Source organism: Sclerotinia sclerotiorum, genomic scaffold, assembly GCF_000146945.2.
Source record: "Sclerotinia sclerotiorum 1980 UF-70 scaffold_9 genomic scaffold, whole genome shotgun sequence".
Taxonomy (NCBI): Eukaryota; Fungi; Ascomycota; class Leotiomycetes; order Helotiales; family Sclerotiniaceae; genus Sclerotinia; species Sclerotinia sclerotiorum.
The window spans coordinates 134,898-155,745 of NW_001820827.1; the positions used below are offsets into that span (position 1 = coordinate 134,898).

Sequence of the window (20,848 nt, forward strand, 5' to 3'; positions counted from 1 at the left end):
GAATATATATATAATATACCATGTTCCATCTGACCAACTATCTACACCACACACCCCCCAAAAACTATATCACATCCGTCAACATTTCGCCACGCGCTCATCATGCGCCCGCTGTTCACTCTTCATAACACGATCAACCCAATAATACGACACCAGAGCCCAAATGACCAGATAGGCAAACAGCACACCGAGGGATAATCCAAAGGCGTAGTGGAATTCGAGGGACCATATTACCGCGCTCAGACAACCGAGATATACCAATACGCCTGCGATCCACCATAAGGTTAGGTGGAGAAACATGCGTCGAAAGCCCGGGGAAGAATCATATCGCGCATTATATCGCACGCGGAACTCGCGGTCTTGGAGCCCATCGACGGCGATAAAATCTTCGGCCGCATAGTATATAAATGGACGCATGGGCGAACCTCGTGCGTGGGAGTTAATGCCGATGGGGATTTTGAAGGGGATAAGCGAGATGAGCATGACGATGCCGAGGAAACTCATGAGGAAACCAGGGGAATAGAGATATAGTTCTGGGATTTCGAGGGAGCTGCCTACAACGAAGGGAATCAGTGCCATGAGCATGGAAACACCGTATACCCAGGAAGTGGCATCTAATTCCCATTTGGAGCGGGAGAGAAGCGGAGCACACAGGTCGCGATATTTGAGAAGACGAGCTACGCGCACGATGAGGATGTAGAGCTCGCCAAAACCCGAAGCAGATGATGGCGTAGCCGAGGATGTCTTTATCGTATTCGGGTTTGGGTAGAGGACACTCGTTTTTGGGGTATGCTTTGCAGGACTTTGCCCATCGCGAACGGTGGATGTCGAACCAGACGTAGTAGATTATGCAGGGGATGACGATGTCGAATAGAAGGATAACAAGAGGACCGATTGTGATGGAGAGGTGATCTGTAGGTTTTGGGTTCTTTTGTGCTAGTTTTTCGAAGGGCGGAGGAGGTGGGAGAGCGTTTGTTGTTGCGTCGTCGGAATCCGAGGAGAGATGTGGTGTAGCATTGAAGATGGCATTGCCATTGTCTGCGGTTGCGTCGGCAGAGAGGTATGATGGGACGTCCTCGATGGTGTTGCTGGGCGGGGCAATTATATTGATCGTAGGTCCTTCGTTGGTGTACTCGGGACCACCGAGTACTTCGTTCGTCGAAGCTTCAGCACTCGAGCCCGGAGTCAGAGGTCTTCCTTCATCTTTCTTTGCTTCATCGCTGACAACAGACGGCATTTCGTTATGATTTTGACTAGTAGACATCACTGCATTCAGCTGCGAAGCTCCACTATTATTGCTAACCCCCGCCATTGTGGAAGACGTATATATGTAGGGAAACGATAATGCTGATGTTCAGCAAATGTTCATCTCTGAAAATACTATTGCATGGGGAAGTACTCTTATGATCTAGTGTTCTTGAACCTCCAAGAAAAGATCAGACAATACAATTTACCAAGGCAAAAAGCTGTCTTGTTTCATGTAAGTAGGAATTCTGAGGCGCTTGAACGGCCTAGAGCACACTAGTGCTCTTGAGATGTTTCAATTTGTAAAAGGCTTTTACCCATCCGTGGTTGTGTAATAGGCCAAATTGGCTTTGGATAGATAAGGTAGTCGTAAGAAGTTTGGAATTGAATGGGAGGAGGGGAAAATAAGCTGGGTGATGAAGCAAAAGAGGAATCCATGATGGTTAAATTCATGTTGTACTCGCCACATCAAGACAGTAGAAATGTTCACGGAAGTTGATCCAAGTATCATTAGTCATCACGGGAGAACTTATATGGGATTCATATGGTATTCTAAAATCAGGTACCAAGCGTAGCGGGCGATGAAACGGAAGTTTTGCAGAAGCTTCCATGAAAAAATCCCATCCGAAAAACACCTAGCCCTACAACAATGGTGGTGGCAGCGGAATTACTGACTCAAGTCTTACGTCTGAGTAATGTTTCAGGAATTACTCTGCACTTTCAAGAGACTCCGCCACCAGCTTGTAACTGTTTTTTAATTTGTTACCAGTGGCGGGGTTTGCGCTGATCTTTGTAAGTGGTTTCGACTCGCCAGCCGTTTTAGTACTCTCCAAGAAACCGGATAACCCACTTTGCGCATCTAGTTCAAGAAGGGTCACTGCGGCCACTATAATAGTGCCTTCGACCCGATTTGAGTTTTCGTGATCGACGTACTTTACTGCAAAATTGCTAGCTTTCAGTTAGTCTGCACATTATGAATTGGACCGGGACGGAAAAGAACAAACTCATATTACTTAATTCGCCCCTCCCCCGCCCTGTCCCCTTTCACGCCGTTCATAGGACGATTTGCAAAAAGGGATCGGCTAAATTACAAGCCACTGTCTAGCTATGACATTTGCCAATTTCCTATTACCTGTGATCATGCAAAGAATTTTTAGATTGTGGGCAGTATCAATCGTGATATCTTCTCGTGTGCTTTCATGATCTTTGGTCTCGTTGAGTACACGAAGATAGTATTTTATTGCGAGGTGCGAGACACCAAGCATGTGGTAAACTCTGGCCAAATTGTAATGCGCTTCCTGACGCTCCTCGACAGCCGCTGACTGTTTACGTGAGTTGTAGTAGTCGAACAGAAATGTTAGACCTTGAAGGATCATGAATTGCCTGTTATCCGCTTGTCTCTTGAGAGAATGATGGACGTAAGCAAGGCCTATGTTCAAGTTAATTATAGCATTATTCGGGTCGAGTGCATAAGCTCTCAGGAAATAGTCTATGATACTTTTCGTCAGTGAAGTGATTTATTTAAATATGGTAGCTTGGGTTGAAATACTTAAAGAATAGGCATAGCTTGTTCCAGAGTAAAGAATGTGTCCATATAACATGAGGAGAGCGACGTCCATATCATCATTGAGGATTGGTTTCCCATTTTTGTCCTGAGACGTGTAGCCAGCTTTCTCGGCATAGCCCTTTTGTCGACGACTTTTGTCGACTAGGTTAAAATCCATGGCTTTGACTTGACGAAGCATATACTTTTGCTCAGGACCTGAACAGTACCACGAGACCGGAGACTGACACAACCTAGCTATAGCCGCGTACATTCTATAAGAGTCGGTGGTGAACTGATATTCTCTCATGAAATATCTTGCCACCCTGATACACATCTCCTCGTCGTTACAAAGTAAAGCACAGGCTGTATAATAATTAGCACAGTATCAATTACTCGACAGAAAGATGAACTCACTACCCCAGCACACATGTATCAAAAACATATCCTCGCGCTTATGATAGAAGACAATTGCGTCCCTGGCTGATTCACAGATCTCATATGACTCTCTGTCATTCCCATCCTTAGCGAGACATATTGCATATTCGAGAAAGATGTCCAGCCAGGAGCTGAAGGAGATGCCACGATAATCAGCTGGTATGCTAGCAGATGTGGCACTCGTCTTGTCCTCAGCGTCTGCTCCGAGTTCTAAATGTGTTAGCACTTTAGGTAGCCACGTATTAGGATTTTACTGACTTTTTGACAAACGATCAGCCATTTCGGTCAGATCAGTCTCTAATTTTGTCTCCGCCTGAAATTTATCATCGTTGCTGTAACCTAAAAATTTGACATATTTATCCCAAGGATAGAAGGTTTTGAACCCTCTAAAATCATCTATAAGATCTTCAGCAGCCTCCATCCACTTCAAGGTAGCCGTTTCATCCCCAGCTCTCATCCTTTCTAGCTCAATTTTCATGATAGAGTACTGGCTCTGTAGATGCTCTGCTCTCGCAGCTTCTTCCTTTAATCTCTCTGCTGGGTGAAGGAGCCTGCGAGGCACATAACGGGATTGTGGTCTTCGAATTGATGCAAAAGAAGTTTGTTTCCTGCGCGGCTTTTTGGAAGCTGCAGCATCAAGGGACTTTGGTACACTTTCTGGATCTTCAACTTGACGTTGCGTTCGTCGAATTGCGATAATTTCATTCACATACATGAATGACTGTTCCTTCTCGTTTAGTCTTTCGTACAATCTAGCGAGCTCCATTCTTGCTGGGATGTTATCCTCTTCCATTTGTACTGCATTTTGAAAACAGAGTTCGGCCTCTTGATCGGCTTTCTCAGCAAGCCAACAATTCCCCATCTTGAGTTGGAGCGAGGCACCTTCGGCACCAGCACCTGGTGCCAAAGGCAGGTAGTAATCTAAGGCATCCTTATTATAACCTTTTCGAGCCAAGTTATCCCCGACCTCCTCAAACAGGTGAGGGAACTCTTCAATAAGGCCTTGACCGTTGTAATCCGAGGTTTTGAGATAGTTAAAATGGCGCTGAGGTAGTTAGTGACACTTTCTAATGTGAAATGGTGATCTGGCTTACCAAAGCTTCCATATAATGACCGAGGGATAAGCGATATAGCCCGAGTTTGATTCGTAACTCGACGGGGAGTCCTGGACCATATGTGTCTACCGGGTATGTTTTGGCATCAAATTGAGGGCATTCAGATCTTCTGATGTCATCGTCGTCCCATTCTCGATCATCATCGATGAATTGATCCCAAAAGTCCTCCCCCTTTCTTCCAACTAACCAACGAGCTACTGACCTGAGCTCTTTGATGCCATCCTTGTATTTTTCCAAGAGACCGAACAGTTCGACGTAAGCATAGGCGTCTGTCACCAAGACTGTGTCAGTTTCTACATCAGCTTTTTTGAACTTATTGATGGTTTTAATGTAAAGTTTCATGGCGACTTCTATCTGCCCCAGATCAACATAAATTGACGCTAACGTCTGGACAACTTCTGTATCCAAAGGAGCACGCTTGAGAATGATCTCATACTCCCTGGCTGCATGATTGAGGTTTCTTCGCTCAAGCATAATGGAAGCTTTGATTCTCCGAGCTTCTAGATCTTGTGAATTTGCTCTGAGTATCTGTTGTGCAGCGTATTGCGCAGATATAAGGAACTCCGATCTCAGATCGCCCGTCTCATTCAAAGCAAAGTATAAAGCGGCATACCAAGGTCCAGGATGCTTTGGCCTCCAAGTGGCAGCAATCATCAGAGCCTTGACAGCCGAGTTGTATTCGCCCAATTCCTTGAAGCATGCGGATAGTAAAGTCCATGCTTCGTAAGTCTCTGCGTTGATCCGAATGATTTCTGAAGCTATGTCTCTAGCCTCTTCGCAACGTCCGTTCAAAAATGCTTGATTGGCTTGACCCAAACGGAGTTTGATGTCACCAGTTGGCTCCGCAGCTTTCCTAGGACCTCTGATACCGGCCTTGCGACCTTTACCGCCTCGAGCACTGCGTCGTTTTCCTTTAGTCTTACGGCTCATCGGACCGTCATCAGATTCATCCGAATCACTCTCTAGATGTCTAGCCTGGCGAACATCATCCTGCATTTTGCGAATACCTCTACCGAATTCCAGGTAATCGGGATCAGAGTCGTCCGACTCATCACTACCAAAAAAGGTCAAATTATTGTTAAAGAAACTTCCTTTACTCAGCTACTCACCCAAGATCCATATCTAGGATATCATCCGCGCCCTCTACCTGCTCTCGTCTTTGTCTCCTCTGTTCCGTACTCATTGCAGCAAACTCGGCTCTTGCATTGTCCAGACCGACATCACCAGTGCCTTGCGCTGTCAATGGGGCGTTGGTCGGCCATATTAGACTTTGGCTTTGGCTTGCTTCTGGGTCCGGATATTGATGGCCTTGACCAGTAGTGAAGCCATACTCCGGCATATCGTCAGGGAAACCAGACATTGTATTAAAGTTTCAATATGTACCGGGACACTCGAAAATGATTACACTAGGCCTTAGATTTTTTATCTGAGATAGAATGGTTTAATGCTTAATATTGCGCAACTGTGGGTGTGTAAGTTGAAGTAAAAGTGTGAATTTCTTAAACGACTTAAGAAATTCAATGTTTTTGGGTTTTGAGAACGTTAGTATGGATGGTACAGGTTAGAGTAAGTGTTTGAATTCATCTCTTCATACGGAATGGATGAAGTAAATTCGAGAATGAATATTTGAATATAAAAAGCATTTTTGAGATCATTCTTTAAGTTATATCAGAAAGCAACAGGCTCGGTTCTAAAAGTCTATAATATATTAGCCTTGCATATGCTTAGCGCAAGGCTGACGGACATTTGGTCGACCGCCTGCCTTAAGCAATCAAACTTTTCCCCACTCAAATTTTGTTCAGAGCCCCGCGAAGAATTAGCTTTCACAAATCAAGAAAGTGTCATCGATCCCTCGAACATCTCATTTTTCCAATCTGCTTTGCCTAAATCTCATTCAAGATGCCCGCTACTACCGCGTCCCTTCCACCCAGCTCAGCCCTCCAAAACATACTCAACACGCAAACTCCTACAACCCCCGATACTCCTCACCCAGTCTACCTACATCATCTCGCAAGTACCATCCTCCAAAATTTGCAATTCCAACATGACTGGACCTCCCTAACTCTGCACACCCACTCAACCGTCACGAAGCTTCCCCTCCCTCGACCTCTGATCTCCGGACTCCCTCCCCGCCGCGCTTATATTCATCCTGACGAACAAGTAGAAATTCTCAAAGCTGAGCATGACACTGGAGAATCTATAGAACAATTTCCTGAGCGTGAATGGGTCTTACCAACACATTTGGACGAGAAATGGAGTTTGGCACGGTTTGCGGAAGTTTTTGATGCGGTGGAAACGGTACCTGAGGGGAAAGAAGCTGAGGGGAGGAACGAGAGTGCGGAAGGGAAGAATGTTGTGGGTGCAAAGTGGCAGGGAGAGAATAGGCAGAAGAGGATTTTGTTGGCGACATTGCATGACGACAGTACGGTTGTGTACTATATCATACACGACGGAATTGTAAAGCCGAGACAGAACTGAAGGACGTCTGATTAGAATGGTCACCCCAGGAACAATCTGGATATCCTCATGCCTCGAGCATGAATACAGCAGAGCAGGGATCTTTAAATTTCCAGCGTGCAAGACTTACCGAGACCTGGACATCAAATCTAGATCCTCAGTTCCTTTATTCGCAGGGCCTACCCGTCATCCCAGTACCTTCTAATAAATACTATTCAAAAAGCCGAAAATCTCGTAATAGCCATGGGACAACAACAAGGCGCGTTCTTCTCGTGCCATTCTGCGGGAGAAATCAGGCAGTACATCAAATGGAGCAGACGTTTTGGACATGGGAATATGGATTATACTCTATATCAAAATCCATTGAGATCTGGCATCCTGGAACTATTGGATTTGAATCCGACGGCAATACCGACATCATTCTATCATATATAAAGTATCTACTGAGGAGGCAGTCCGCAAAAGCCGTTTAAAAAGGAACATGCATGTCACAATCTTGTGGGTAGATCTCATACAGTCATTATCCCCCAAGACTTGGAGCGCTTCAGATGCTTCGAGCTCGTGGGAAGATATATAGCACATCAAAAGAAGAACAGACATGGAATAATCGAAATATAGATGTGCTTCCAATGTTCAGATACATTCAACAAGCTCATTATAGCAATTTTCCCGACAGTCTATCTCACGGTCTTACCTGGAACTTTATAAAATGAGGCCATGCCCTTCCCACAACGAATCATTAAGCGTAAGCTCGCGCCGTAGCTTAGGTCTCTTTACCATCACTAGCATCATAGCCACTATAATTTTCAGAGCTCTCTCTGCGCAGCACACTTTATCTGTGCAGGGTATCCGATATACTAGCAGCTGCATCCAATACAAAGTATCCTAGCAATACAACAAATCAAAATATACATCCAAGACAACAATTCATACCATACCATACCATATCATATCATTGTATATGTATTCTGTATGTATGCATGTATCAAAAACATAATGACCAACCAGTTCAGTCTTTCAAAGAAATTCCCTTTTCCCTCAATACCATACTTGTCCATATCAATATCAATATCCATATCGCCATTCCACATTCCTCCATCCTTTCATACCTATGAATCATGACATTCTCTTCCCATAAAACACCGTCTCACCTGTAAAGTAAAATAAAATAAAGTAAAATAAATCCCACTCCGACAGACTGCCCTCGAATCTGAACTCCGATCTGAACTCCAGGTGTGTATATGTGTGATCATGTGTGCCAAAGAAGCCTTGCGCAGATGCTCCCTTTCCATTTCCGTTTTCATGCCATTTCACTTCCATCTTCCTTCTCATCCTCATCCCCGGCCCTCCCCTCGCCCCCTCTCTTTCAACATCGCACTTCATCAAATCATATCACGCTCTAAACAATCTCTCGCCATCCCATCCCATCCCATCCCATCCGATCCGATTGCATTCCCTTCCCCTTTCCCTCTCACCAGCCCCTACAGAAGAACTCCACCATACGGCTCCTCCCCGAAGCAAACCCTAACTAACATTACACAACAGCTCAGCCTCCAAAATAAACTTCCCTTCCTTATACTTCTCGCTCGCCTCATACGCCTTATCGTATTTCCAGCCCACCGTCTCATTACACCGTTTACAAGTGATATCTCGCACGATATGACGTCCGGTCGTCATATTGCGTTCGGAGGGTTCACCGGGGACGATATTGACCACGGTACCGAAGAGATAGGCTTTGCCGTGTTGGCCGCGGAAATTCTGTTGTAGGGAGAGAGAGAGGTTAGTATAAGTGATGTGAGAGAGGATGGGGAGAAACGGGAAGGGGATAACGAAAGGACTAGGGAAATGAGGTGTTGAAGTTCAAGAGAAGAAGGAATTACTCACCCGTGAAATAATCTCATCGTGCGTGCTTAAATGCGTCTTGCAGCCTTTGCAGCCGTATATCTTGTCGCTGTTTAAGTACGTATTGTATGAAAGACCCATCGTTCGCTGTGAATTTTTTATGTCTCAAATATTCTCGTTCGTTTATCTTGGTTGTTCGATTGCAAATCCGTGAGGGGGAAGGTAATATCTAGCTGTTTAGATGTAGTTTAAGTAGGAATCAAGAGCTAGCTGTGCGATACGATGCGATGCGGTGCGATGCGATCAGATGAGATGAGATGTAGGATTTAGGATGCAGGCGTGTGTAAAAGAGCAGAGAAACAACGCGGAAGTATTTGTATTGTATTGTATTTTATCTAGGCGGAGAGAAATAGGTTGCGAAAGAGGTCGGTCATCCAGTCAGATTTGCTTGTCTTGCTTGTTTTGCTTGTAGTAGGTTAAACAAAGTATTGAAATAAATGCGTCGGCTGGTGTCGGGCTTTTGCCTTTCTGACAAGTAATCTCAAGATTTGCACACTATGTTTCCCGAGCTTAGATGTTGGGTTCAGGAGAAGAAGAGTACTAGGTATCACGTATGCATGTAAGGTGTTCAAAGATCCGATGGATGGCAGGCGGTTGTTGAAGTTGATGTTGACTGCAGGTGCCTTTATCGCTCCTTATCGCCCTTATCCTATTAGCGTTACCTAGACGGTATCTTAGCGTGAGGAGTAAGGAAGTGATGACTTAATCAAATGACCTTTGAGTCCACCCCGGAAGCAAAATAGAGAGAAATACCTACTGGAGGAGGCGGTTAATGTCCTTTAATGAATCAGCAATGACTTCTTGACGGTTAATTGGCTCCTAAGAGTAATTTCGGACAATAGATGGTAAGACCAAAGAATACCTAGGTACCTACGTCTCTAATTGAAAATTTCGGATCTTTCTTCTATCACTTTCCCATTCACTTAACCTTGGATTATTCGATCATTCGAGCTTTCTCGCTGTGCTCTATTCCACGAGCGACGATCAGCCAGACTCAGTATGGATTTTGATGTCATTCTAGAATTCGCAGTGAAAAGCACAACTGAAGAGGGTACAAATAACAAGGTAAATTTCCATGTTGTGGGAACAATCCAAGGCTAATCTCTATAAAACTTCTATATGAACAATTTCATAGCATATCACAACATAAATCGTGGTGGCACATGAATCTATGATTCGTTCATCATATGTGCTTTCCAGCTACCTACATACCCGAGCCAGGACCATGAGCCTGATATCCAGCCAGATCATATCCGTCATTCCACACATGGTTGTTCCGTCAACTCCTAAAATACACAATGAATGCCTCCAAATCCCGTCATTGTGTATGAGATTATCATTTCCATACGGGAACAATATTATCACAAAACGCAAACTATCTCTTTGGGCTTACCACGAGAATGCTTCTTCAATGAAATCAATATTTCCAGAATATTGATGTTTACGAACCGCGCTTCGAACATCATCACTGAGTGCTCCACTACCACAGACCGTGACGCCCATGGCACCCACTTGGTTCTCTATTTCAGTCTCCATCAAGGTGTCAATATTGGGTCTACCTGGGAACATCTGTACAGTTGCAGATGGACTGTGAATCTCCTTAGTAGATCTTGGTCGACTGATGAATAACATGATTCGAAGGACTTCACGACGTTTCTCCATAGCGAGAATTGAAGTCATCCATGGTCTAATCCACTCGAGATGCTCTGGTGATTGTATAGTCCAAACTAGAACAATCTTTCGTGCGGCCACGGTTCCATTGGCATAACCAGCAACGAGGTCACGTACATGTGGAACTTGGTGAGTGATACCAACACCTCCTGCGAATAACATAACTGTTCCATAAGAATGCATCATATGCATTCCTCCATAAGGGCCTTCAGCCCAGCACTTGGTATAGAGTTTTCCATCGGGAGAAGCCTCCGCTTTCTTGTAAAGCTTTTCTGTAAATCCAGTTCGGGCTCGAATGACGAAGGACATGGTTGTCTTTTGCATAGCTAAGATATCTTGGCGGTTCATTGCTATCTTTTCATCTGATAAATCTTCTGCCTCTTCTGACCAAGCGACCGAGAAAGGATGAGATTGGAATAGTCCAATCGATGGCATGTAAAGATAGGCATGTTGTCCAGGCTTGAACTTCCATGGTCGTGCCATATCAACGGTAACTCGAACAGCATTTCCTGGAAGGGCTTCCACCAATGTTTTGGATGTACCCTTTCCGAAGTTTCGGTACGCAACTGTAACTATTCTGTATACACGTTCTGTAATCCAAAGGATAATGGCTCCCCAGAGAAGTTTTAGTTGTGGAAGATCCTCTAACTTCAAGTGATAGTAGATACCGATGATGAAAATGATGACTAGCGCAATGTGAAGGTATTTGAAAATTTCATATGCGGCATGGCGAACAGGCGAGCTAGCCTGTATCATGATTACAATAGAAGCGATCGTGGCCTGCCAATTTTAGCACAATCCCCAATGATTTGCAAAGGAAGAACTTACGATGGCGCCATAAGTTAGGAAAGGGCTTTTCGCGATCGATGACCAGACTGCGGACCAACCGGAAGTGTGAACTTTGGAAGCAGCCCAAGCGGCAACATGTGCGATAACCTGAAGAGTTACGATACGTCCAGTCCATCTGTGCAAGAGATTGAATGTATCGAAAGACATGTTAAGCCAGTTAATCAGAGGATTGTTTCGCGCCGCCATGATGAAGAGAGGAATCTAATAGATGGTCAGCACGTGACGAACATATGGACTCCTCGTTCTTCAACCTACCATGTTAATAACGGCGAGAATACCGGTTCTATTCCTAAGCTGCTGCGCGACTGAAGTATACGTTTGATCCCAGGTAATGCTAACAGCACAGAACGCAATGTTTGTTCCGAAATAGGCCAAGAGGAAGGCAAATTGAAATCTGGTTGGAAGCGTACCAACGTTGACGGCTCTTCCTATTTGAATTTCCCTATTATGCCTTTTTCCCAGGATAGGAGCATAAAGGACATGCTTCTTGAATCTTGCAAAGCCAAAGGAAGGAATAGCAAAGTATCTCTGAGTCTCGTTGTTGAGTGATGCCAAAGTTCGCACATATTTGACCGACTCAATCCCGACTCTCCAAACTACCATAGCCGCGATCAAGGAAGCAAGAACAATAAAGATGTAATCATGAAAATCCTGGTTGAACATGGCCGCTTTGGCTTTAAGAGCCGTGGCGGCAGCAGCAGAAGCTTTTGCCTCGGGCGTAGTTGGTGTGGTTGAAGTATAGCTTCCAGATGCTGCCTCACCAGCCACCATCTTAGCCATGGCGAGAGCAGCCACAAATATCGAAGAGGAAAACATGTTGTTGTGGAAGATGAGAGAAAGGTCTAGATGTTATATTTCGAGTATGAATGATCGACCTGATAAGTAAGTAATGGTTGATAGGAGATTCAATATTCAACCCGGGCCAGCACGAGATATAAAATTGGTTGTCGTGGCTTATTTCGTTTGTAAATGGACGTCTTGCGTCGTTGGATATTGGATAAGTGAATGAGCGAGAGATAATTCCGTGTATGACCAGCGAAACACAGTAATAGTTGTCTAGGGGATCGAAATGGAAAGAAGGGTAGGTTAAGGAATGTAAATGAACCAAAAAAATGTCCAAGAAAGGCGTTGTCCAGACGTCGCGGGAAGAAAAAGGTCTTCGAAGGTTGGTTTTAGCAAAAAAAGGTTTAATAAAAAAAGGTGAGAATAAAAGAAAAATGGCTAAAGTTTGAATTTGTGGAGGTGGGTGGGATATTTCGTGTTTGGATCTTGGCGCTGAACGTCGGAATGTATCATGTATGTTAGTTAGATGTGTACCTGTTCCTGAATGAATGGATCCCGATTCCCAAATCTCTTCTTTTTGATAGTGGATGTGTGTGTGTGTGTGTGTGTGTGTTTATTATGCACTGTGCGGGGAAAGAAGAAAATAATTTTATTATTTATTTATTTATTTATTAGACTAGGCGCTTCATATACAGTAGGTTACTGTTGTACAAGTAGATAGATAGATGGGATATAGGATATTCGGAAGCCGTAGGAATAGTTGTATGAGACACTAGAAGTTGCAATTGAAATTGATGACGGGAGAATAAATTTTAATTCTAGATGATTGTGAGAATGGAAATGAAAGTAAAAATGAATGATATTCTTTTTAGATTCGAAATTGTATTCCTGATTGAATTTTCGATTATTCATTCATTCATTCATTCACTTACTTACTCTTTCCCCTTCATTTACAACGTATACCCTTAAGTCAGAATTAACACCGAATTATTTATCTATTCATTCAAAAAATCAAAATAAAATAAAATAAAATACTAAAAAATTAAACCTTCTCTCAAAACCTTCCTTACCTCTCTCCCCTCCCTCTCATAAACAATTTCAAGACGAGGAAAATGAACGTGGATGATGCCGCCCCCTTGGATTACGTACCGTTGTGTTTGTACAGGGGTAAATGTGGTGTTTGCGAGGGGATTGGATGGGATGGCCTGGGTACTTGGTCAAGGGCTTGTGTGCTCTTGTTTGGGCTACCGCTTGCTTGCTGGGCTGGCTGCAAGGTACAGATTCGAATGTATAGGCAGGCACGCATGTACAGGTATGTACGGACAGAGATTTATTTGATAGGCCTTGGCGCGCTGTTGGGAGTGGTGTTGTGGGTTTGCTAGGTGTAGCGCACGCTTGGGAGGTTTGGATGATGGATTGATGGATGGATGGGTGGGGAGAGGAGGGGAGAAGTTTGAATGCGGTCTTGAGTTTGAATAATGATGATGATGATGATACGCACCTATGGAGTGGAGGGGTGCATACTGTAGTAACAAATACCTATAAAGAGCAAGGATTATGGTTCGCCTTATAGCCCGCACTTGTCATAGAATGTCACATCGTCTCATCTTATCGTATCGCGATGCTAAAATGGGTCTGGGTATGGGGCTACTAGGTTACGTACCTATTTACAGTGCTCGAGGCAGGGTAACTTGGTTTTGGTTTCTTACCGGTGATGGGTGGTTGAAGACCCGATGTCTGGTCTCATGTCTAGATTGTATATACTATAGATGATGATGAGAGTTATTTGATAGAGGTAGGTAGGTTTTCTCGGCATCTACATATGTTGGGGTTCCTCACGATACACAGAATGTACACAGAATGTTGTGGTTGTGGTCTGGATTTGTGAGATGCAGGTTTAGATTGATTATTAGATGAATAAGGTAGGATGGTTTTTTGGGGTTGATTTTGATAGGATGGAGCGTGATGCGACGGGATGGGATGGGATAGGATGATACGTTAGCTATTCCTGGTGAATTTTTGTACGGAGTATATTCTCGAATTTGAGACTTGCAAGGGCAGACAACGAGGTTGTATTTATCTAGACCCCTTTATCTGTGGCTCAGAGGGTGTACATATTGGTTGCCCACAACCACACCTCACCTCACCACACCTAGTAAACGAACCACAAATATCAGGTCTTCAGCTTCCTGACGACCATTCAGCAAAATCGAAAAATAAGCTAGTATACAAGCAATAAATCAATAGATGACTCAAAAAAATCTGGTAGATTGGGGTTTATCGTGTAATCAGGCAGATTTTCTACATGTGGAAATTTGCGATGCAGTCGTCGTTTCAGAAATTCGTAAAATGGAGTCTGTGTGCAGAAGCGAATGGGATGGGAATGACATGCTTAGGAGTTGGTAGATGCTCGGAACCGAAAGTGAAGGGATGTAGCGAGGGTATTTGTTCATGCAGGGACAGGCCCCTAATGTTGTTATATCGTTCTTTTCTACTGGTAGATTATTATTTGTATAATTTTTAAGATTTTTAAAAAAAGAAATAGAAACTAATGTTAAAGTGAATGGTTCCTGCGTAGCACGTGCACAGGGCACTAGTCCTATTAGGACTAGATTGAGAAGCTCTCTGTAGGAGAGCTTCGCACTTCCGTAGAACTTAGATAATGAGTGATTTATATACAAGACCAATATAGCCTCAGTTCTGCCCTATCAGCTTCCCACTATTCCCTGTGTAAGGTCATGTTACGAGGTTTGCCGTCTAGATCACGTGGAAGTGCTCTAGGCTCTCGAGGTAGGTTTATAACTAGGCGTCAAGTAGGGACTTAAAGTAATGACAATAATAATAAGCTATTCGTAACTAATAGTAGAGTATACTAAATTATTGATCTTGAGCACGAAGCTCTATACAAAGGAAATCCATCTTGATTATATAGACCTTCATGCTTCTATGATCACTACTGATCACTTGTAATCACGTGCCTTGGTCATGTAATGGTAGTTGTGTAGCCCGTCGTAACAATAATTTTCTATTGATCTCAAAAACCTTACTCTATAATAGGAAAATTATATTTTTCGTCCCTTGAATTTATATATTATAATACCTACCTAGGAATAGATAGACGTTCGAGAAGAACAAAGAATCTCCTTTGAGTAAGTGAATCCACTGGATAATTCATTTTGCGATGGAAGAGCATATATGAAGTGTCCCAGCTTTATTAAAACTTAGTTAGATGCATGTAAGAACGATAAGACTATACATTAGCGTATACTGGCCCTAATGTAGGTGGATTAACAATTTAGATTAAAATACTCCGAATGGTTCCTTGCAGTCAGAGTCACTTTGATTAATCACTACATCTCTTCCTCCCAGCGTCAAGACCATCCTCTAGGATTCTGGTTGTCGCAATGCTGGTCATTTATGGTCCATCATGGGATGATCCTTTATCGGTATTTCATCGGTAGAAGAGCATCTAGAATCTAGAATTTAGAAGCTAGAATTTTATTGATGATATGGTCATGATCATCACGCTGTCACGCTGTAAAGCGGTCGGTCTATCACCCATAGTGTTGGTACCAACAACTCCCTAGCACTCTAAGTACTCTATAGTTTTAGCTTTCAATCTATTATCCGATCATTCCATCTACTGCCAGTTCCCTCAAATCACATCATCTATTCACGCATATATTAATACTCAAATACGGAAGACTACCGCTGCCATATGCATTCTATTCTTTAAATTCACAATCACACATGAAAATGTTTCTTCCTCCAACCTACCATCACCACATACGAAATTACTAATCCTGATCGCCTCTTCCTATGGCCCCTTGGAGAAAATCAGACGAACTCACTAATTATCAGACAACACAAGTGATTAATTGCTACGTGTAGCGCAGCATCACCATGATCCTTTCGTCCCATAAGCCTCACCTGTATTAGACCTCTAACCTGCTGCATCTACTGTACTCCTATTCCATATAAACCAATTCTTATCCATTATCTGCAGCAATCCTTATGAGATCATCTATTCGGTACTCCTAGTGTAAGGTTACCAAACACCAGAAGCAAAAACAAAAATGTTCCGATACGAACATGAAGTTACCAAGTTCTACTATTTCTCAAACAACAATTTCATGACAGAAATAAGCACGCAATATGACACAGTCCAAGAAAACGTAACAATTCCAGAGCTTTTCATCTAAACTTTCCCAGAATTCTTATTTATCGTACAGCCTCCTAACCTAAGCATACACCCAACTTTTCAAGGAATCAAGATAATTCACCAAATGAATTTTTGCTTGTCCACATCGTTATCGACTGGGTAACCCATTTCATATTGAAACCTAATATAAATAGAGTACTCAATATCCTTCTCGCGCAGAGAAACACGCTCGAAAGCTAAGCCTCCCAAAGACGCTCCAAATTTATGGGTCGGGGCTTAGGAAAGTATGAAATGCACGGCGACGAGGATGGATTTGAGTTTGCGAGTGGCGTGTGATATTGTCACGGTTATATAGCATTAACCTTACAAGTATAATGATAATATTTCTTTTATATTTCTATCTATATAGTAGGATCTTGGAATTACCTACTAGGTATATACATATCTCCAAATTCTTTAATCATTGGTCTCGATCCATAACCAAAATAAGCCCAAATCCTCGAATTTCTGCTCTACTTCCTCTTGTTACAGCTCAAATCAACGTGCACATACACCCTCCAGAGTCTACACAAAATCTATCTTCCTTCGAATTCCCTTTGCTGTTTCCATTCCGTAGCTTTTCCATCCCGCTCTATTCCTGTAGAACAACTCCCCCGATTCTGGCCTTCCTCTTCCCTTCCTCCAATATCCCCCTTCCCGCAGCTAGAAAACTCCCACCCCTTCGCCACCCCTTTCGCCAGATCTCTTTCTCACTCTCTAAAACCCACCAGATCTCGTCTTTTGTCCCCAATACATCATTCACTCATCCATCATCAATACATCATACACAAAACAAAACTTCTCTCGACCTCTCTACCCCTCTCAGTCCAAACTGCAAATAAAACCCTGACCCCAAGCTCATCCTCTAGCATCCATCCACCTACATAATACTAATACATACGTTTGTACACAAGAATAAAGCATATACCCACCATATGACGCGGAGCAATTCTAACTGGTACTCCAATGGAGACGTTAGATATATATATGTATACACCTACTAGCATATAATATATTCCAAAGTGCCTGCGAGGTATGTTCGAGCTTGGGCTGTAATGTATGATAATGTAACCTTATGTATGATATATTAGAAAATGTTAAATATCTCACAAAAATATATACAAAAACAGCTGGAGAATGGGAGAGAATCATACACCAATTATACGATATCGTCGAGGACTTTCTAACTAATAACTGTGCCAAAAAAAAATTAATAGAGGAGTTATAATTCCCATCGAGATTCCACTTAAAGTTGACGAGGTGGGAAGTACCTACCTAGTAAATATGTCATTATTAGCTTCACGAGCTCACAGACAGACATACGGTAGGAGAAGTCAGTCAGTCACCTTGATCAACCTCATTTCATTTTAAATATGTATTCCATTCTGCGAGAAAACGTTCATATGTACTCCATACATTCAACACTAATATACCCACTATCCGGGGCGTAAATAGCCGCGAGGAGATTCAACCTCCAACACTATACTACACTACACTACACTATACAAGAGCTTTCCTAGCTATGCTTTGTTCCGTGACGCATACAGTAAAGCATTATATACTCCAATATGATAGCTTTCTTGATTGGCAAGCTTCAAGATGCCCACCGTCTACATCCACAAGCACCAATTGCAAGCCTACCTCAGACGTCCGTCTATTATTCTATGCCTCCTTCGCAGAAATTCACTATACACTAATCGTCGCATCTCCAAGATTATTGAGGTCTCTCCATCGTTTTCAATAATGATAATCCTATCCTGGTAATCTGAATGTCTATGATCGTCCCATTATAGATAGATCATGAACGTCGTCTATGCCACAGCTCCTGACCATTGAAACTTATGGTTACACCTCCCACAGAATTTTATTTATACTTCTAAAATGGTAGAGTAACCGTTTCGCCAGACCTGCCGTGATTTAAATCCGTAGATTTCAAATGAAACGTCATAGTTTCACAAGACATAAGTACCCAATTTCGTTGTAAAAAGATATAGCAGGTGTACTTCCTTCTCATATGCCCAGTTCATCTTCGCTGAGTGACTCTTCTTTGCAATTGATGGTTAGGCTCGCTTTTTGGGTTTTTGTCTGAAGCTTCGATCGACGTCGGGTTTCTGCGTTTTGAAGATTTTTCAAAACATGGGTATTTTCAGAAGATTCATAGCTGGAGTTGAGCTCATCATCACTGCTTTCACAATGCCAGACATAAAAAGCAGCAGCCTTCTGTCGGCGTGTTCTCTTTTGAGGCCTTGACGGTAGTTGCATCTCTGGCTCACCCGAATGATCATGTTTATTGACATCGCATTGCCTCTTAACCCCTCGATTTAATTGCACAGGCCGTTGTGAGCGGACCGAAGGTGATTCAAAATCGACCTCGTCACTCTGAAAGTTGATAGGTATGCTCTTAAACTTGCTGTTATTGCTAGCAGGCGTTGCTGTTACCCAAGAGCTTATACCCTCTTCCCACCGGAAAGCTGCTGGTTCATGGTAAGCCTCTTTCCTCCCCTTGCCAGGTCTTTTCGAGCTTTCAGCATGAAGTTCGCCATCCAAAGAATCCGCGTAGTCAAGATATTTTTGGCCCGGTGTTGCTTGCGCGAAAGCAAATGCGCTATCCACGATAATTCCATGCCAAATAGCCCTCGTCTTTGAGCCTCTACCCGCAATAACCATCTTTAGCTTCCGATGTATGTCTTGGAGATATTCAAAACCAGAGGTAGAGGCCCCTTTACCACAGCAACGAGCCACAGAAGATAAGAAGCTCACAGCCTCATTGTACAAAGTCTTATGGGCAAGCCTAGAAGGAATTCCAGCACTTAGATTTTCATCATCTGTATCGTCTACATACATTTGACACAAAGGATCGATGATGAGGTCTGACGTATCCTCTGCATTAGACCTCGTCACTAAACATGCCAAAAGTAAAATGGTACTTTGTAAATCTGTCTCCTTAGCATTGCGCCTTATGAGTCTCACGCAGTCCTTCAGAAGCTTTAAATGTGTGTCGCTAATCGTGGTGGTACGACTAGACTCCTTTATCTTATGTACTGTTAGAGACGCTAAAGGACTGTCGGCTGCCATCGGCTGGCTTCCTACAATTTCATTCCCGGACGTGGATTCAGACATTTTCCACTCGTGTGCGGCTTCAAATCTTTGCTCATCTCTGCCGAGCAGGATGATAGATGAGATTGTTGTTAGCACGGTTAATAATGTAGATCTGCACATCTTATAGAGGTCCGCATCCGACGAGAAATCAGATGATGACAAATATTCCACAAGACACGGCAGGATGGTGTTCATTAACATCGCAGCATCTGCTCTCGCATGATCCAACAATAGGTCCTGCATCAAACCATTCCAAATTGGAGTAAACGCTGCAGTTGCTACCCATGGAAGCGGAAGAGTTCCATTTTTAATTAATATGGAGATCTGTCGATATTCATACCAGGTACGATTCGTCACTTGGACGAATTTTCGAATTTTTGATAGTGGCCCATGTGAGACATGATCTGAAAAACATTTGGTTGGAGCAGGAAACTTGTATGCTGAAAGTAGACTTGATAGTATTAGTTCTGCTTCGTCGTGATGCCCTGAATATATACAAAGATCGACGAGTATTTCACAGAAGTTGAATTCCAAAAGATCTTCCAAAATTGCATCGCGAATTATTTGAACACCATGCGGTCGGACTACACTTTGAAGATGTTTCCAACCACGACCACATGAACCAAACAACTCGAGGTCATCATATACTTCTGTAGATATATCCCTCTTCTCGATGGCCGAATAGGACCCTACTCTTTGAATCTCACTATATAATAACTCTTCCTCCATGGTAATGTATTTTGGTACTGTTGCGAGACACAGGGATAGTAATGACTTAGGTCCCTTTTCATGACCCTTTGGTACAATAGGATGGGTTGCCCTAAGTAATGCTTCGAGACCATTATAAATACCTTCATAGATGTTGAAGCGAGCAGGACTCATCGTATTGCGAATTTTGCACAATGCTTGGGATCCTATAGTGTGCGTCTTGCTGGCCCCCAAAACTCGAGCTTTAATTTGCCTGTCAGAAACTGAAGCTGTGCTCATTTGTTGGCAATGCCCGGGAGCAGTTCCTTTGTAGGGTATTGGGCGATATGGTGAGGCGGATTTTCTCCAAGCCCGGTTGAGTAATGGCGTTGGAACCACAATTTCTCCAGGGACTGATGAGCCTCTGCCATTCGAGGCTACTCTGGCAAAAGGTTCCGTATTGACAATGGGTTGCTCCGATCTTTTGGTACCCGTCCTTCCAGAGTATTTCCTTTTAACTCTCTTCCGCCCAACCCAGTCTGCATTATTATTGGTAATTTCCTGGCTTGATGTGTCAATGTTTGGATCAGAAACCAATTTGCCCTTTTTAGATTGAACTTTCATGCAGTTAAGAGAGTCCTGTTTAGCCTTATGTAAAATTGCAATTCGAGAGGTCAAAGGTCGTAACAATCGATTACACCGAGCTGCAGTCCATTCTCTCTCAGCATCCGGACCAAACCTCCCATCATTCAATGTTGATTCTTTGCGTCGCACTGGAGTGAAACTCCCCGAGACGGTTTTTAACCCCCCATGCTCCATGATATTCATCTAAACTTCAAGTCATCAGTATTTGGAATT

At 43.2% G+C, this 20,848-nt stretch overlaps 8 protein-coding genes across 8 annotated transcripts; 3 read left to right on the plus strand and 5 right to left on the minus strand.

The window, feature by feature from the left end:
* Positions 1-78: 78 nt before the first annotated feature.
* SS1G_06984 (hypothetical protein) lies at positions 79-1,312 on the minus strand (the record flags this gene model as incomplete). Its single annotated transcript, XM_001591488.1, has 2 exons — positions 79-554; positions 820-1,312. The coding sequence occupies 2 exons, from the start codon at positions 1,310-1,312 to the stop codon at positions 79-81; spliced, it is 969 nt and encodes a 322-aa protein (XP_001591538.1).
* A 640-nt stretch (positions 1,313-1,952) lies between these two features.
* On the minus strand, positions 1,953-5,701 carry SS1G_06985 (hypothetical protein; the record flags this gene model as incomplete). Its single annotated transcript, XM_001591489.1, has 7 exons — positions 1,953-2,182; positions 2,378-2,734; positions 2,795-3,154; positions 3,206-3,436; positions 3,485-4,271; positions 4,321-5,395; positions 5,451-5,701. 7 exons carry the CDS (start codon positions 5,699-5,701, stop codon positions 1,953-1,955), a joined length of 3,291 nt encoding a protein of 1,096 aa, XP_001591539.1.
* A 539-nt stretch (positions 5,702-6,240) lies between these two features.
* On the plus strand, positions 6,241-6,819 carry SS1G_06986 (hypothetical protein; the record flags this gene model as incomplete). Its single annotated transcript, XM_001591490.1, has 1 exon — positions 6,241-6,819. The coding sequence occupies one exon, from the start codon at positions 6,241-6,243 to the stop codon at positions 6,817-6,819; it is 579 nt and encodes a 192-aa protein (XP_001591540.1).
* Positions 6,820-8,322: 1,503 nt separating this feature from the next.
* SS1G_06987 (hypothetical protein) lies at positions 8,323-8,781 on the minus strand (the record flags this gene model as incomplete). The annotated part of the gene is made up of 2 exons (XM_001591491.1): positions 8,323-8,556; positions 8,683-8,781. The coding sequence occupies 2 exons, from the start codon at positions 8,779-8,781 to the stop codon at positions 8,323-8,325; spliced, it is 333 nt and encodes a 110-aa protein (XP_001591541.1).
* Positions 8,782-10,089: 1,308 nt separating this feature from the next.
* Positions 10,090-12,036, minus strand: SS1G_06988 (hypothetical protein; the record flags this gene model as incomplete). Its single annotated transcript, XM_001591492.1, has 3 exons — positions 10,090-11,151; positions 11,200-11,421; positions 11,476-12,036. 3 exons carry the CDS (start codon positions 12,034-12,036, stop codon positions 10,090-10,092), a joined length of 1,845 nt encoding a protein of 614 aa, XP_001591542.1.
* A 296-nt stretch (positions 12,037-12,332) lies between these two features.
* Positions 12,333-12,728, plus strand: SS1G_06989 (predicted protein; the record flags this gene model as incomplete). Its single annotated transcript, XM_001591493.1, has 3 exons — positions 12,333-12,385; positions 12,426-12,516; positions 12,702-12,728. The coding sequence occupies 3 exons, from the start codon at positions 12,333-12,335 to the stop codon at positions 12,726-12,728; spliced, it is 171 nt and encodes a 56-aa protein (XP_001591543.1).
* Positions 12,729-17,488: 4,760 nt separating this feature from the next.
* SS1G_06990 (predicted protein) lies at positions 17,489-17,901 on the plus strand (the record flags this gene model as incomplete). Its single annotated transcript, XM_001591494.1, has 2 exons — positions 17,489-17,528; positions 17,780-17,901. The coding sequence occupies 2 exons, from the start codon at positions 17,489-17,491 to the stop codon at positions 17,899-17,901; spliced, it is 162 nt and encodes a 53-aa protein (XP_001591544.1).
* A 313-nt stretch (positions 17,902-18,214) lies between these two features.
* Positions 18,215-20,809, minus strand: SS1G_06991 (hypothetical protein; the record flags this gene model as incomplete). The annotated part of the gene is made up of 3 exons (XM_001591495.1): positions 18,215-18,995; positions 19,047-19,223; positions 19,644-20,809. 3 exons carry the CDS (start codon positions 20,807-20,809, stop codon positions 18,215-18,217), a joined length of 2,124 nt encoding a protein of 707 aa, XP_001591545.1.
* Positions 20,810-20,848: the final 39 nt, after the last annotated feature.